The sequence below is a fragment of the Diachasma alloeum genome, unplaced genomic scaffold (assembly GCF_001412515.2).
Source record: "Diachasma alloeum isolate Michigan unplaced genomic scaffold, Dall2.0 Dall_scaffold_00289, whole genome shotgun sequence".
Classification (NCBI taxonomy): domain Eukaryota; kingdom Metazoa; phylum Arthropoda; class Insecta; order Hymenoptera; family Braconidae; genus Diachasma; species Diachasma alloeum.
In genome coordinates, this window is record NW_021680428.1 from 963199 (window position 1) to 974974 (window position 11776).

Genomic DNA, 11776 nt, shown 5'->3' on the forward strand with positions numbered 1-11776 from the left:
AAATGTACAAATAAAATAATAAAAGTAATATTTGTCAAATGATTGGACCCTGTATTCAGCCTAGGCTGTTGGGTCTTCAATAAAGAAATATCAAATATCAAATTGAAAAAAAATTGCCGTTCAAAAACCGAAAAACTTCCCGCGTCGGTCTAGTGCCTTTCTCCGGGATCTAGTGCCTCAACCCGCCCGCCCCTTCCGGCGGCTCCGCGCACCACCAGTCCCTCCCCTAACACCTCGACAGACGCGTCGCACGCCATTTGCTTTTCGTTCCCCTCAGGCGTCTGCAACTGTGTAAAGAGCCGTTTTATTTTCGTTCCCATCGCCGCAAAACGTCGTCCAACAACGTAAGTACCACTGCCACCACTCCCGCACACCGATAATAAATTAATTTCCCATCAACCGAATTTGTTGTCCAAATACATTCGATTGTTACATTCTGCTCTGATGCGACACACGCGAGCCGCCGCGCCGGCGTTCCCTCCCTCGCATTTCTGATTTTTTTTCCATTCAGCGAGTGTTCCTTCACCCTTTTCACTCCGCGCTCTCAATTTTTTTGACTAATTAATTAATCGCGCGGCAAATGGGCCAGCGGAGGGTAAAACTGCGAATAATCCGGTTTCGAGGGGCTCCGATTGTCTCGCGAGACCTTGGGAGCGTTCGCACGATTGATTTGCGTTTGTAATCACCCCGATACGTTCCTGGAAAATATTCTAGTCTAGTCATTACTCAACCTTTGGACGCTTGGATTGGGACTCCTTGTTGCATGCATCAGATTGTTTTAGAGACATTTTGTGGAAACAGGGGGTATTACATAACCATTTCACACGGCAACGTGGCTTTATGATGCTGGCTGTCTAGGGTGAGATGAAAACGTGCCAAACGTTGTCCATGAATTTACGAATGGAGGATATTCGAGTTGCTTTTACGGTTTGGTGGAGACTAGACTAGATTCAACCATTTTCAATCATCAAATTTGTCAGTTGAATTGCGTCAAAATTTTGAACGAAAATTATTAGTATTCAGCGGTATTAAAATTACGTTCTGTACGGAATTATCATTTTTTTAATCATTCGTTGTTTGCAAATTAATAATTGAAATTGTTTAAACTTTCGGAAAGTTTAATTTGTTGGACATGCAATGGATTTCTGGTAAAATTCTGAATATGAATAAATTTTTGACGATTTTGGACAAATGATTTTTGGAAAATTGTGGACAATTTATTTTTTATAGAAAATGTGATTTTTTTAAATTGAAATTTTCTAATTATTTCATCAATTTTTCTCCAGAAGTACACTTGCTGATTTTTTTTCGCGGTTTTCAAATGTTTTCTAACGGTTCAATATCAAGAAGATTCAAATTCAGACTTACAGAGTTTAAATGGCGAAAAAAATGGCCAAAGTTCTAGGACAAAACAATTAATGAATTTATGAATTAATAAGAATGTTATAAAATTAATTTATGAAGTACCAAAAAAAAATTGAAGAATAAATTTCTGACTTGTAAAGAAATTAAAGAGATAGACCTTTCAAATTTTTGTTGGAAAGGTCTTCCAATTTATGGAATTCATAAAATTCATAGAATTCATGAAATTTATAAAATATAGGTTGAATACAAAAGTTAGAACTTGAGGCTATATTATTTTACATGCTAGAAACAATAGTAGTTTACCACATAATAATTTTAAAAGATTTCAAATCCTTCGGGAAAAGTTTTATATTTCTTGAAAATAATGGGAAAAGGTCTTCTAATTCATGAAATCCATAAAATTAAAATGTATAAAATTCATAAAACCCTTGTTTGAACAAAAAATCGCAACTTGAAAATTACCAAGTGTAAAAAAATCTGGTGCTGAATTTGTGAAGAATCTCCTGAGACGAGAAACTCGTCGGGGAAGTGGATTCACTTGTTTTAATTATTTCCTGTGCAAGCAAGAAATCTCGTCGATAGCACTTCCCATTCGTTTTTCGCGGTGCAGTATCGCGTGATTTATCTCTCGACGGTTTATTTTTATGAAAGATACGGAGTGATTGATCAAGTGTTAATAGAGATCTCTCCTCTTCATTTGTTTCAGAAGATGGTTACCTCGAATATGCCGGTAAGAACTGCTTTTTATTATGTTTTCAATTGTTGAATTTTCTCTTTTCGCTCGGCATGATTGAAATTTTCCTACGTCTGTGGGAGGATGATTATTGTCGGAAGCTAGATAAAATTGATTCTTGAACAGACACCGTGCGATATTATTGAGGCCGCGTGGTCGATTTCAAAGGAACAATTTGAAAGAATTCGAGGAATTCATTTCGTTTTTTTTTTTAATTTAGGAGTTATCTTGAACTCGAAGAATTTGTGAAATATTCTTCTTGATGAGAAGAAATTAAGAGACTGTTTTTGCAGGAAATTAACTAGCAAAGCAATTAGTCCATTTCAATCCTTTTTTTCAGTTGTCAAAACGTTTTTCATTTTGAGAATTGATTTATTTCTCAACACGTTTCGTTTATTTATTACTAAATTTCATTATCATTCTTTATGATTCTTTATTATCAGTTGAAAAATGAGTAATTTGTATTAAATAATGCGCAGAATATTAAAAAATTGGGATTGATACAATGGATAACTTAATTATGAATTGATATCATTAATATAATTTGACGAAACTAATAAAATGGAATTAATTCCATCATGAATGACGAATAACTTCTCTTTCTCCCACTCTAAAGAGGAAGACCAAGATTTTCGTGGGTCGACTACCGGAGAATTGTCGCAGCGATGAATTACGTCAATTATTCCTGCGTTACGGGGAAGTTACGGAGTGTGACGTCATGAATCGTTATGGTTTCGTTCACATGGCGCGTGAGGAGGACGCGGCAGCAGCTATCAAAGCTCTTCACAATACGAATTTCAAGGGGGCTACGATAAATGTCGAGCAGTCGACTGGAAAATCGCGAGGGGGCGGTCCGGGTGGACGGAGGGACGACAGACGGGGTGGACCGATGAGGGGTGGGCGCGGAGGAAGGGATGGCGGGAGGGACAGCAGGCCAGGGCCCTACAATGATCGCAGAGGTAATTATAAATTATTCTATATTTTTTTAAAAATAAAACTTCAAGTAGAAGAATAATTTTGGCATTCAATTTTCTTGGTGACAAATTCAGTTGATTTATTTATTGTTTTATTCATTTTCATTATTCAATTTTTCATTTTTTTCACTCTATATTTGTTTTATGAAAATTTATTTGACTTGAACACTGAATACTTTTGACGTTCAATTGTTTTTGTAGTATATTTAATTATTTTATTTTTTTCGTTGTTATTTGATTCATCCCCATTATTACATCATTATAATTAGAGAAGTTAATTTATAGTTTACGATAAACCCAATTAAAATTTAGAAATTTATAAGAAATTTAAATGGGGCTAGGTAAAGAGAATGATGGATGTGTGAAGAAAAAAAATACGAAAAAAGGGTTAATGTGACCATTGACACTTTTCAATGGAAAAAAAAGTTGATCTCTACCTGGCAAAAAAAATATGCATTCAGATAAAAAATGCATTGATGAAAATTTGGTTAATGACAAAGCAATTGGTCAACTAAAATGCAAATTAAAATGTTCGGAAGAGCAGAAATGAAATAAATGCATTTCGTAGGAAAACTGAGTACTTAATCAAAAATCGAGCTCCGTAGTTGAGTTCCCCGGAATGTTCTCTGTATTCCTGATACAAATATTCATTTTTTCGAATCGTTCTTCATGTAGTTTCGTCCGAACACAGATATCGAAGAGTCGTGTTATGGTCCGTCAAAACATATACCTCTGCCTCTGGTAAAAATACTCGAATTTCTTATTTCTTATTTTGCCTTTATCGACCGTAGCTCCGAGAAATTGGAGCTACACCTGGGAGTAGAGTGGGGGTAGAGTTCTCAGAACGTCGTGTTCTCGGAATCGGCTTCCCCTCCGGGCCCACAAGGGCGAAAACGCATGAAAAATAAGTGCACGACTCACAAAAATTAGGGGGCCATATATGAATTTTTCTTCACGCTGTGACGAAAAATAAACTTTTCGGCACTTGCCTTCGGCTCGTGATATGAACCTCCCACTCGCCAAAAAATACTTTTTTGCACTCGTTACGAAATATACTATTTCATCACGCTGTGACAAAAAGTGATCTTTTCGCTCCGTGTGCCTAAAAGTCCAATTTCCGCCACATTGTGATGAAAAATATTGTTCGTAACTCGTGAAAAAATGTTTTTTGGCTCGTGGAATAATATCACTCGCCTTCGACTCGTGATATAAACCTCCCACTCGCCAAAAACCACTTTTTCATCACGCTGTGACGAAAAATGAACTTTTCGGCACGCTCCGTGTGCCTAAAAGTCCAATTTCCGCCACATTGTGATGAAAAATATTGTTCGTAACTCGTGAAAAAATGTTTTTTGGCTCGTGGAATAATATCACTCGCCTTCGACTCGTGATATAAACCTCCCACTCGCCAAAAAACTCTTTTCCGCACTCGTAACGAAATATACTATTTTGACACTGCTGCTACGTTCACCTCGTGTCGAAAAGTGCCTTTTCGTTTACTCGTAAACGAAAAGTCTTTTCGTTTACTAGTAAACGAAAAAAGGCACAGTTCGCCACTCGCTGAACGTAACATCACTGTCAAAAACTATTGTTCGACACATGTGAGACAGGAATTCTGTAGTGAATTGGTAAACTAGGATAAGTGCATTTCAACTGAGGACAATTATCAAGCGATATCTCGTAAATAAAAACAGATATCGAAATTTTTGTCAAAAACTTTTTTGTAGCCCACATCTCCCTCTACAAAAAAGGTTCTAATAAAAATTTTGATATCTGTTTTTATTTACGAGATATCGCTTGATAACTGTCCTCAGTTGAAATGCACTTATCCTAGTTTACCAATTCACTACAGAATTTTCAGCTCGTGTGATTGGCAGCCCTCGGCGAATATACTATTTCAGTACGGGATACCACTTTTTCAGTATTTCCCTCTACTTTCTTGTGCCCCCTTCGATACGCCCCATGCGTTGGTGAGAAGGTCCACTAATTTTCGAGAGATTTTCCCCTTCGTATATAAAGAGTGACTCTAACGGGAGTCTACTGTATCCCTGAAAATTCAATTGATCTCTACCATTGAATTCCCCAATTTCAGGGGGTGGCGGGGGTTACTCCGACTACGGTAACCGTGGAGGTGGTGGTTACGGAGATCGTGGAGGTGATTACGGTGGGCCAGGGGGTGGCTACGGGGACAGAGGGGGCTACGGCCAGGGGGTAGGTGGAGGTGGCATGGGAGGCTACAGCTCATCGGCTCAGGGTATGGGTGGGGGTGGCTACGGGCCCTCGGGGGGTTCCGTTGGGGGCTACGGGCCCAGCGGTACATCCGACTACGGCAGAAGTGGTGACTACGGTCGACCCAGTGACTTCGGCGGTCGATCTGACTACGGAAACTTCCAGTCTGGCGGTGGAATGGGCGGGGACTTCAATCGCGGAGTTCCTGGGGTCGGGGATTACGGACGTGGCGATAATTTTGGCAGTGGCAGGGCTGCTGATCCTTACACGCAGAGGAATGACTACGATCGCAGCGCTGCTGGGCCCATGCGCAATGGTGGGGGGACTGTGTCGTCTGGGGGTTATGGGTCTGGGTACTCCGATGGGGGCCAGTATGGCAGGACTATGGGTGGGGGGCCCTCTTACAACAGCGGAGCACCCAGCTACAACAGTGGGCCTGGACCTCAGACTGATATGTTCAGCAGACGACCTGGAAGCTCCGTCGCCAGTGGGGGTTACCCACCTGTTGGTGGAGGGTAATTGTTATTATCATTTTAGTAGTTATCTGTGAAGTGGTGAAATGGAATTGGTCGAGGTGAATTCAGGACAGATGGGGTTTGCACATCATTCTCTTTCATCGTAGGGGAGGGTAGGGTAAAACGGACACTTCACTTTTTTTGAAGTATTTATGACGTGTTGAATTGTTCATGAAATGGAATAATATTATTTTTTAATTGAAAAACAATGATTCCTCTTTGTGATGAGCCTAGACTGAGCTCAATTGATAAATCTTTTTGAGTTATGAATATTTTTAACAAAGTCAAGTGTCCATTTTACCCTCTCCTATGTCGTTTATCATTTTGTATTTTGGTCAATTATATTTCTTCTTGAGTTTATTCTTAAAATTGACGTATTGATTGGAGTTTAGTTGATGTCGATGGATAGGGCTCAAGTGGGAAATTGGTTTGGGACAATATAATCGATATATTTCTGCTAATGAATTGGCAATTTTATTCTGAATGGAATTTCTATGATGTATTTTTAATTTAATTCAATGATTCATTGAATTTCCTTGAATATTGGTTTCAAAATAAATTTTTTCAACAACAGAGTGAATAGAATAGAAGCAATTTATTACTTCCCTGAGATACAAAAGATCCCCCGAGGGAAAATCAAAATATAACATAATTATTACGAATGAATCTTGTGAATTATTTACGTTATTACAACTTTGTTTTGACTTGAGATTGATGAAATCCATTTCATGATCGAACTCGTTCAAAATAGCATTGAGAAGAATATTTTAGATGACAATTGGATTCATTTAAATTATTATTTTTTATCGTCGAAATGATAGCTTAAGTCGATTTCAACTGTTGGTCAGTTTTCAATGAATATCTCGAAATCTAAGGGAGATAGCGAAATATTTGTCATAGCCTTTTTTGTAGCTCTCAATTCCCTCTACAAAAAAGGTCATTACAAAAATTTCGTTATCTCCCTTAGATTCGGAGATATCCCCCGAAAACTCAGCCAAGGGCCAAGTCGACTTGAACCGTTTTACCGCTTCGCTTCTAAATTAGTTATCGTGACAAAAAAAAATAGTAAATTTTGGATTTGACGGGTGGAATGCTATCAATTCGAAAGCAAAATTCCAAAAACGATAAAGAATTTACTCCCAAATTACGTTTTACCACTTCACACCTAGTGTTTCTCCAAAAAATACTCAATTCCCTTATTTATTCTTAAAGTTATACCGAAGCTTATGACAGGCCAGACGCCTACGGACCCCGCGGCGGTGGTGGTGGCCGGTAAGTTGAACCCACTAATTACAATGAACTTCATTATTCCTTTATTTCGCACATTTTTTACGAGCGCAGTTGAGTGCGTCCGTCGTTCCCGCGACTATCGTTACTTTCGAAAAAATAAAGAAACTTTCTGTCGTCGACAACGAAACACTTGATATCTGAATTGACGTATAAGGTGTAACGTATTGTGATATTCCAGTAATGAGTCAGTGAAATTCACCAATTTATCAGTGCAAATTGCCCATTTTATCTGTCCAATTCTGACGAGTTGCTTTGATAATTATAAATTTGAGGCTCGTTAATGCGACCTTGCGTATGTGCGTTGAGCCAGCGAGCGTTCGAGCGTTGCGAGCGATACAACAACGGTCATAATGCGATTTAAACCGGCCGATTATTGTCTGAGAGCTCCAATCACGATTTGCGTTAGATTAATGCGTAAATTTAATTATTTAGGATTTTCATTGACGTAGAGTCGAGTCTGTCGTTGTAAATAACTTGTCATTGCTATTTTTTCACGATGGAAAGAGTCATCTTGAGTGAGATTGTGATGAGGGATTTCATCAGTCTTGATTCAGTAGACGAGTGGTAAAATGTGATTGATTTTTAAATTCAATTTTCAGAATTCATTCATCAATTCAATTTTCGTTTGATAATTTTTATTCTCCTCAACGAGATGATTGACTACTCAACAAAACGTGAAACAACCGACTCCTTTTGCCATTCGCCTGCAGAACTATTCAATCGTAATTTACCAATTTTGACTATTGGCCAGTTTTCAATGAATATCTCGAAATCTAACGGAGATAGCAAAATTTTTGTTATGACCTTTTTCGTAGAGAAAACTGAGGGCTACAAAAAAGGTTATTACGAAAATTTCGATATCTCCCTTAGATTCGGAGATATTCTTAAAAAACTTCACTACTGAAATTTCCCCTTGAAATTTCTACTGATCAACAACAATTAAAAACAATTAAAAACGTTACATCTTATACATTCGATTTCCATTGACTCGAAATCACTGCGTGACTAGCGCCCAAAACCTTCCATTAACCATAAATAAAAATCCTGAAAGCGATGTGAATTATTTTCTCATTTTTTACTATTTTAGCTTCCCAGGTCCGGCAGACGCAATGCCCCCGAGGTACTAATGCGTGTACCCCCCTCGAAATTAATTAAAAGACGATAAATAATCGCGCACCGTTAATGGCATTTATCCTGTATAATTGTCAGCGGAGAGCGTGTCAGGATGCGAAAAAATAAAAATGATAAGAAGAAACTGAAAAAAAAAAACTTTTTTGACGAAAAAAAAATGTCTCCTATGCCTCATCGTCCTGCCTTCTAATATCGAAGGACTGTCCTGCGTCTGGCGAGAATATACTGTAAACACTGAGTTCACCTGAATGATTGAAACAACAAGTAATACATTTAACCAACGGTACAGATCCATTTTCCACGATACGAACCGTGAAAATTTTTACGATGAAAAAAAAAATAGCGATTAAGGTACATTAAGTCAACGTATTTGAGTGTATAGGCAGTATCAGAATGGTTAATCCTGGTTAAAATAGTGAGCATTACGCGATGAAGCTGTAACAATACTTTCTGTTCAACTTTGAATTGAAAATAATAAAATATGATTGAAATTAGATCGATTAAGCATAATTGTTTTTTAACATGAAGAGGACGAAGAACTTGAAGAAGAGGATTCGATGGTGATTGACAGAAAGAGGGATTAAAGCTTTCATTTTTTTTATTGATAACGGATATGATAGGATAGAAGACAGTTTATTGTCCCCAATAGTTTAGACATTCACGTAATTAATGCGATATGTGCGCTGTAACAGATAGAAATTAAAAAACAAAGCTGTATGATCTTTTTTATGATGTAATAAGGATTGAAAGAGTGTTTTAATTGTTCAGTTCAGTGGTTCCTTGGATTAATAGCAAGGTTTAATGTGGAAAACAATGGAATTTTGTACATGTGTAGCACAAAAATTATGAATAAATGACCGAATAGTAGACTAGACAAGGGTCTTGTTGCGTTCGTTGAGAGTCATCCGTGGGCGCACAGGTGTCAAATTTTTCATTTATTTTGATTGATTTTTTTTTATATTGACCCCATGATGAACCTTTCTCTTCCCTTCCTTTGAAAGAGAGAAATGCTGACGAGATGGGCTTGGGACCGAGAATTGGGTTTTGCATTTTTTGAGCATATAGACATTTATTGGAACATGAAATTTCTGCTTTAGAGGACCTAGTGACGGCAAAATTATTGTTGAGAGGTAGAATTCTCCTCGAGATTTAAAAATTCTCCTGAAGTTGCTACTTGACTCTTTATTCAGATTTTCAAGAGGATTCAAGATTATTTGGAAAAGCACTGAGAATTTTCTCGAATTGTCTAGAAAGCCAGAGATTTTTTTTAAATTTTCTCGAACGCCGGAGAAATTTCCAGAATACCGGAGAATTTTCTCGAATTTTTAATAAAAATCTAGAATTTTATAGAATTCCGATAGATGGCGCTGTCAAAAGAGTGATTTTATTTCCTAAAATCTTGCGCAATAAAATTATAGACATCCACGTCAAAACTAATCAAACGCGAGGAAATAGTTTTTTTCATCCTCAGTCAAAAGTGAATGAAAAAATCTGCACGATAGCTCAAAAAAATTGTTCATTTCTATTAAGTGGATAAACCGAGTTAAAAGGAATTTGAAGCAGATGAATAATTCTGGGAAAGGTTTAAAAATGCCAGGTGGCAGCGCCGCCATCTTGGATGCCCCCTCCCTCTGCCAAGAGACTTTAAAGATGGCGTCGCTGCCACCTCGTATTTTTAATCCATTTTAAAAATTATTTATACTCTTCAGATCATCTTCAACTCTCATCATCCAATTTCTACAAAAAGAACAAATTTTTTAGGCCGTTTTTCAGATTTTTCCGCCTCATTTTGGCCGAGAATTCCAGCACAAAGTTTTCTCCACTTCAGGGTTCGGTTTTTTCCACTCTAGAGGCGCTTCAGTCTTCAAAAAAAACGACGCAATTTTCTGGGAAACGCTACGAATTGAAAATTTCCTCGTTCTGTTACTGAATGTCACAAATATTCTCATGATTCAGCCCCTCACTCCCAAATTCTCCAAAAATTTCGTGTTTACCATTATCTATGAACATTCTAATGTTAGTTACCACGACTAGCCGAAAAACGCGCGCCACAAATGCGTATTGCGTAGAGGACCGGCGATTTGTGATCCGAAAAAGAGATTAAAAAATCTCATTGAAGGTATGTTATTGAAGCGTGCGTGCGCCCATTGCTTTCATTTAATTAGAGAAACACTGCGCATTTATTTTCAGTTTTAACATCAACTACACTTGTGTTTATAATCACATCTACACTATCGTTCGCATTATTGCAATCATACATCTTACAAACTCTCCAGTATTGGTGATTCAAGAGCAACATTTTTATTCATTATTTATTTTCTGGTACATGTGCGATACGGCGAGAAAGGCCTGAAGGAACAAAAAATTCTCTAACAAACATTGATGTACAAATGATTAACGAAATCGTTGCGGATTCATCTTTGTTAGTTAATGGCCGGACGTGCGTTTTATTATGTACTGTTTATTTCAATGGATTATTTAAGGCATGAGTTAACAAAGCTTTTTTGTCAGATGGCAGCCAGGATGAGGAGACATTGGATGCACTGAGATGAACTCAGGTACTTGAAAAAAAAAATAAACAAATTGACCATTTTTTGTGGAGCTGATCTCGGGGTTCCAGAGGGTGAATGTCTCCACGTGAGAGGATTCCGAAAATGTGAACGCTGGAAAAATACTCTGAGTAATCATGACAATTGATGAATAAATAAATGAAAAAAAAAACATGGTAGAAATACATTTCGTATTGATATTTAATATTTAACCCCTTGCTTCTGTATTGACCGTTGAATTTTTTTTTTTCTTTATTTATTGCTTTACTCGTTTTTATTGTGTTATCCTACTTTTTAAATAACGAGACCGAACGCGCTACAGCGCGCTGTAATTGTAACAATCATAATTGAAAATCTCAAAATTAAATTAATCATGAATTTAATTTTTAAATTAAATTCATGATTTTTTTTTTAGTTTTTAAATTTACTAAAAAATTTGAATAAAAAATAAATAAAAAATTGGAAAATTAGCGGCATTCTGTTCCCCTTAACTCATTAAATTCAACCTTTCAAAATTTCTTGTGACGAAGTCCGTAAAAAAAATTGAATAGTAAATAACAGAATTGTGGAATTTTTCACGTATTGATTTTTCCGAAGTCGACAAGTAATTTCAATAACTTCTCCACAAAAAATAAATTGTATAAAAAATTCCCATCACTTTGAAATTCCCGCAATGCTCGTTCTGTCGGTCAAACAGCGTCACTACCGGCAGAATCTCCCCACAGATGTCGGCATTGGTGCGACAGCCCTGGGTTCCCAAAGATTAATAAAAACTACGTAAAAACCGCGGAAATTCAGCTCTCGATTCCATAAAAAAATCCGCGTAATCTCCTTCTCTTGAAGAATGAAGAGAATGAATCAGCAATCAAACGTCAGAGTTCTCTCACCCCAAGGTTACGCAGTGCTATTGATATCCCCCGAGTCGTGGCGCCACAATCGTGGAATTCCCAAAAATCCCATCGAAATCATCTCGACGTGTTGAATTTAATC

The 11776-nt window shown here is 37.3% G+C and overlaps 1 protein-coding gene across 6 annotated transcripts; it reads left to right on the plus strand.

The window, feature by feature from the left end:
- The first annotated feature begins 231 nt into the window (after nt 1-231).
- On the plus strand, nt 232-10971 carry LOC107039029 (glycine-rich cell wall structural protein 1.0). Of its 6 annotated transcripts, none has more exons than XR_001460932.2 (6): nt 232-344; nt 2072-2095; nt 2715-3057; nt 5165-5822; nt 7029-7088; nt 10749-10971. XR_001460932.2 is itself a non-coding variant. In XM_015258461.2 (6 exons), exons 2-6 carry the CDS (start codon nt 2075-2077, stop codon nt 10762-10764), a joined length of 1092 nt encoding a protein of 363 aa, XP_015113947.1. In that variant the 5' UTR covers nt 232-344; nt 2072-2074; the 3' UTR covers nt 10765-10971. The 6 variants fall into 6 exon arrangements, 4 of the variants coding, with proteins under 4 accessions (XP_015113947.1, XP_015113945.1, XP_015113946.1 ...); XR_001460933.1 differs by lacking the exon at nt 10749-10971 and adding an exon at nt 8194-8215; XM_015258461.2 differs by having other exon boundaries at nt 5165-5816.
- The last annotated feature ends 805 nt before the right edge of the window (nt 10972-11776 follow it).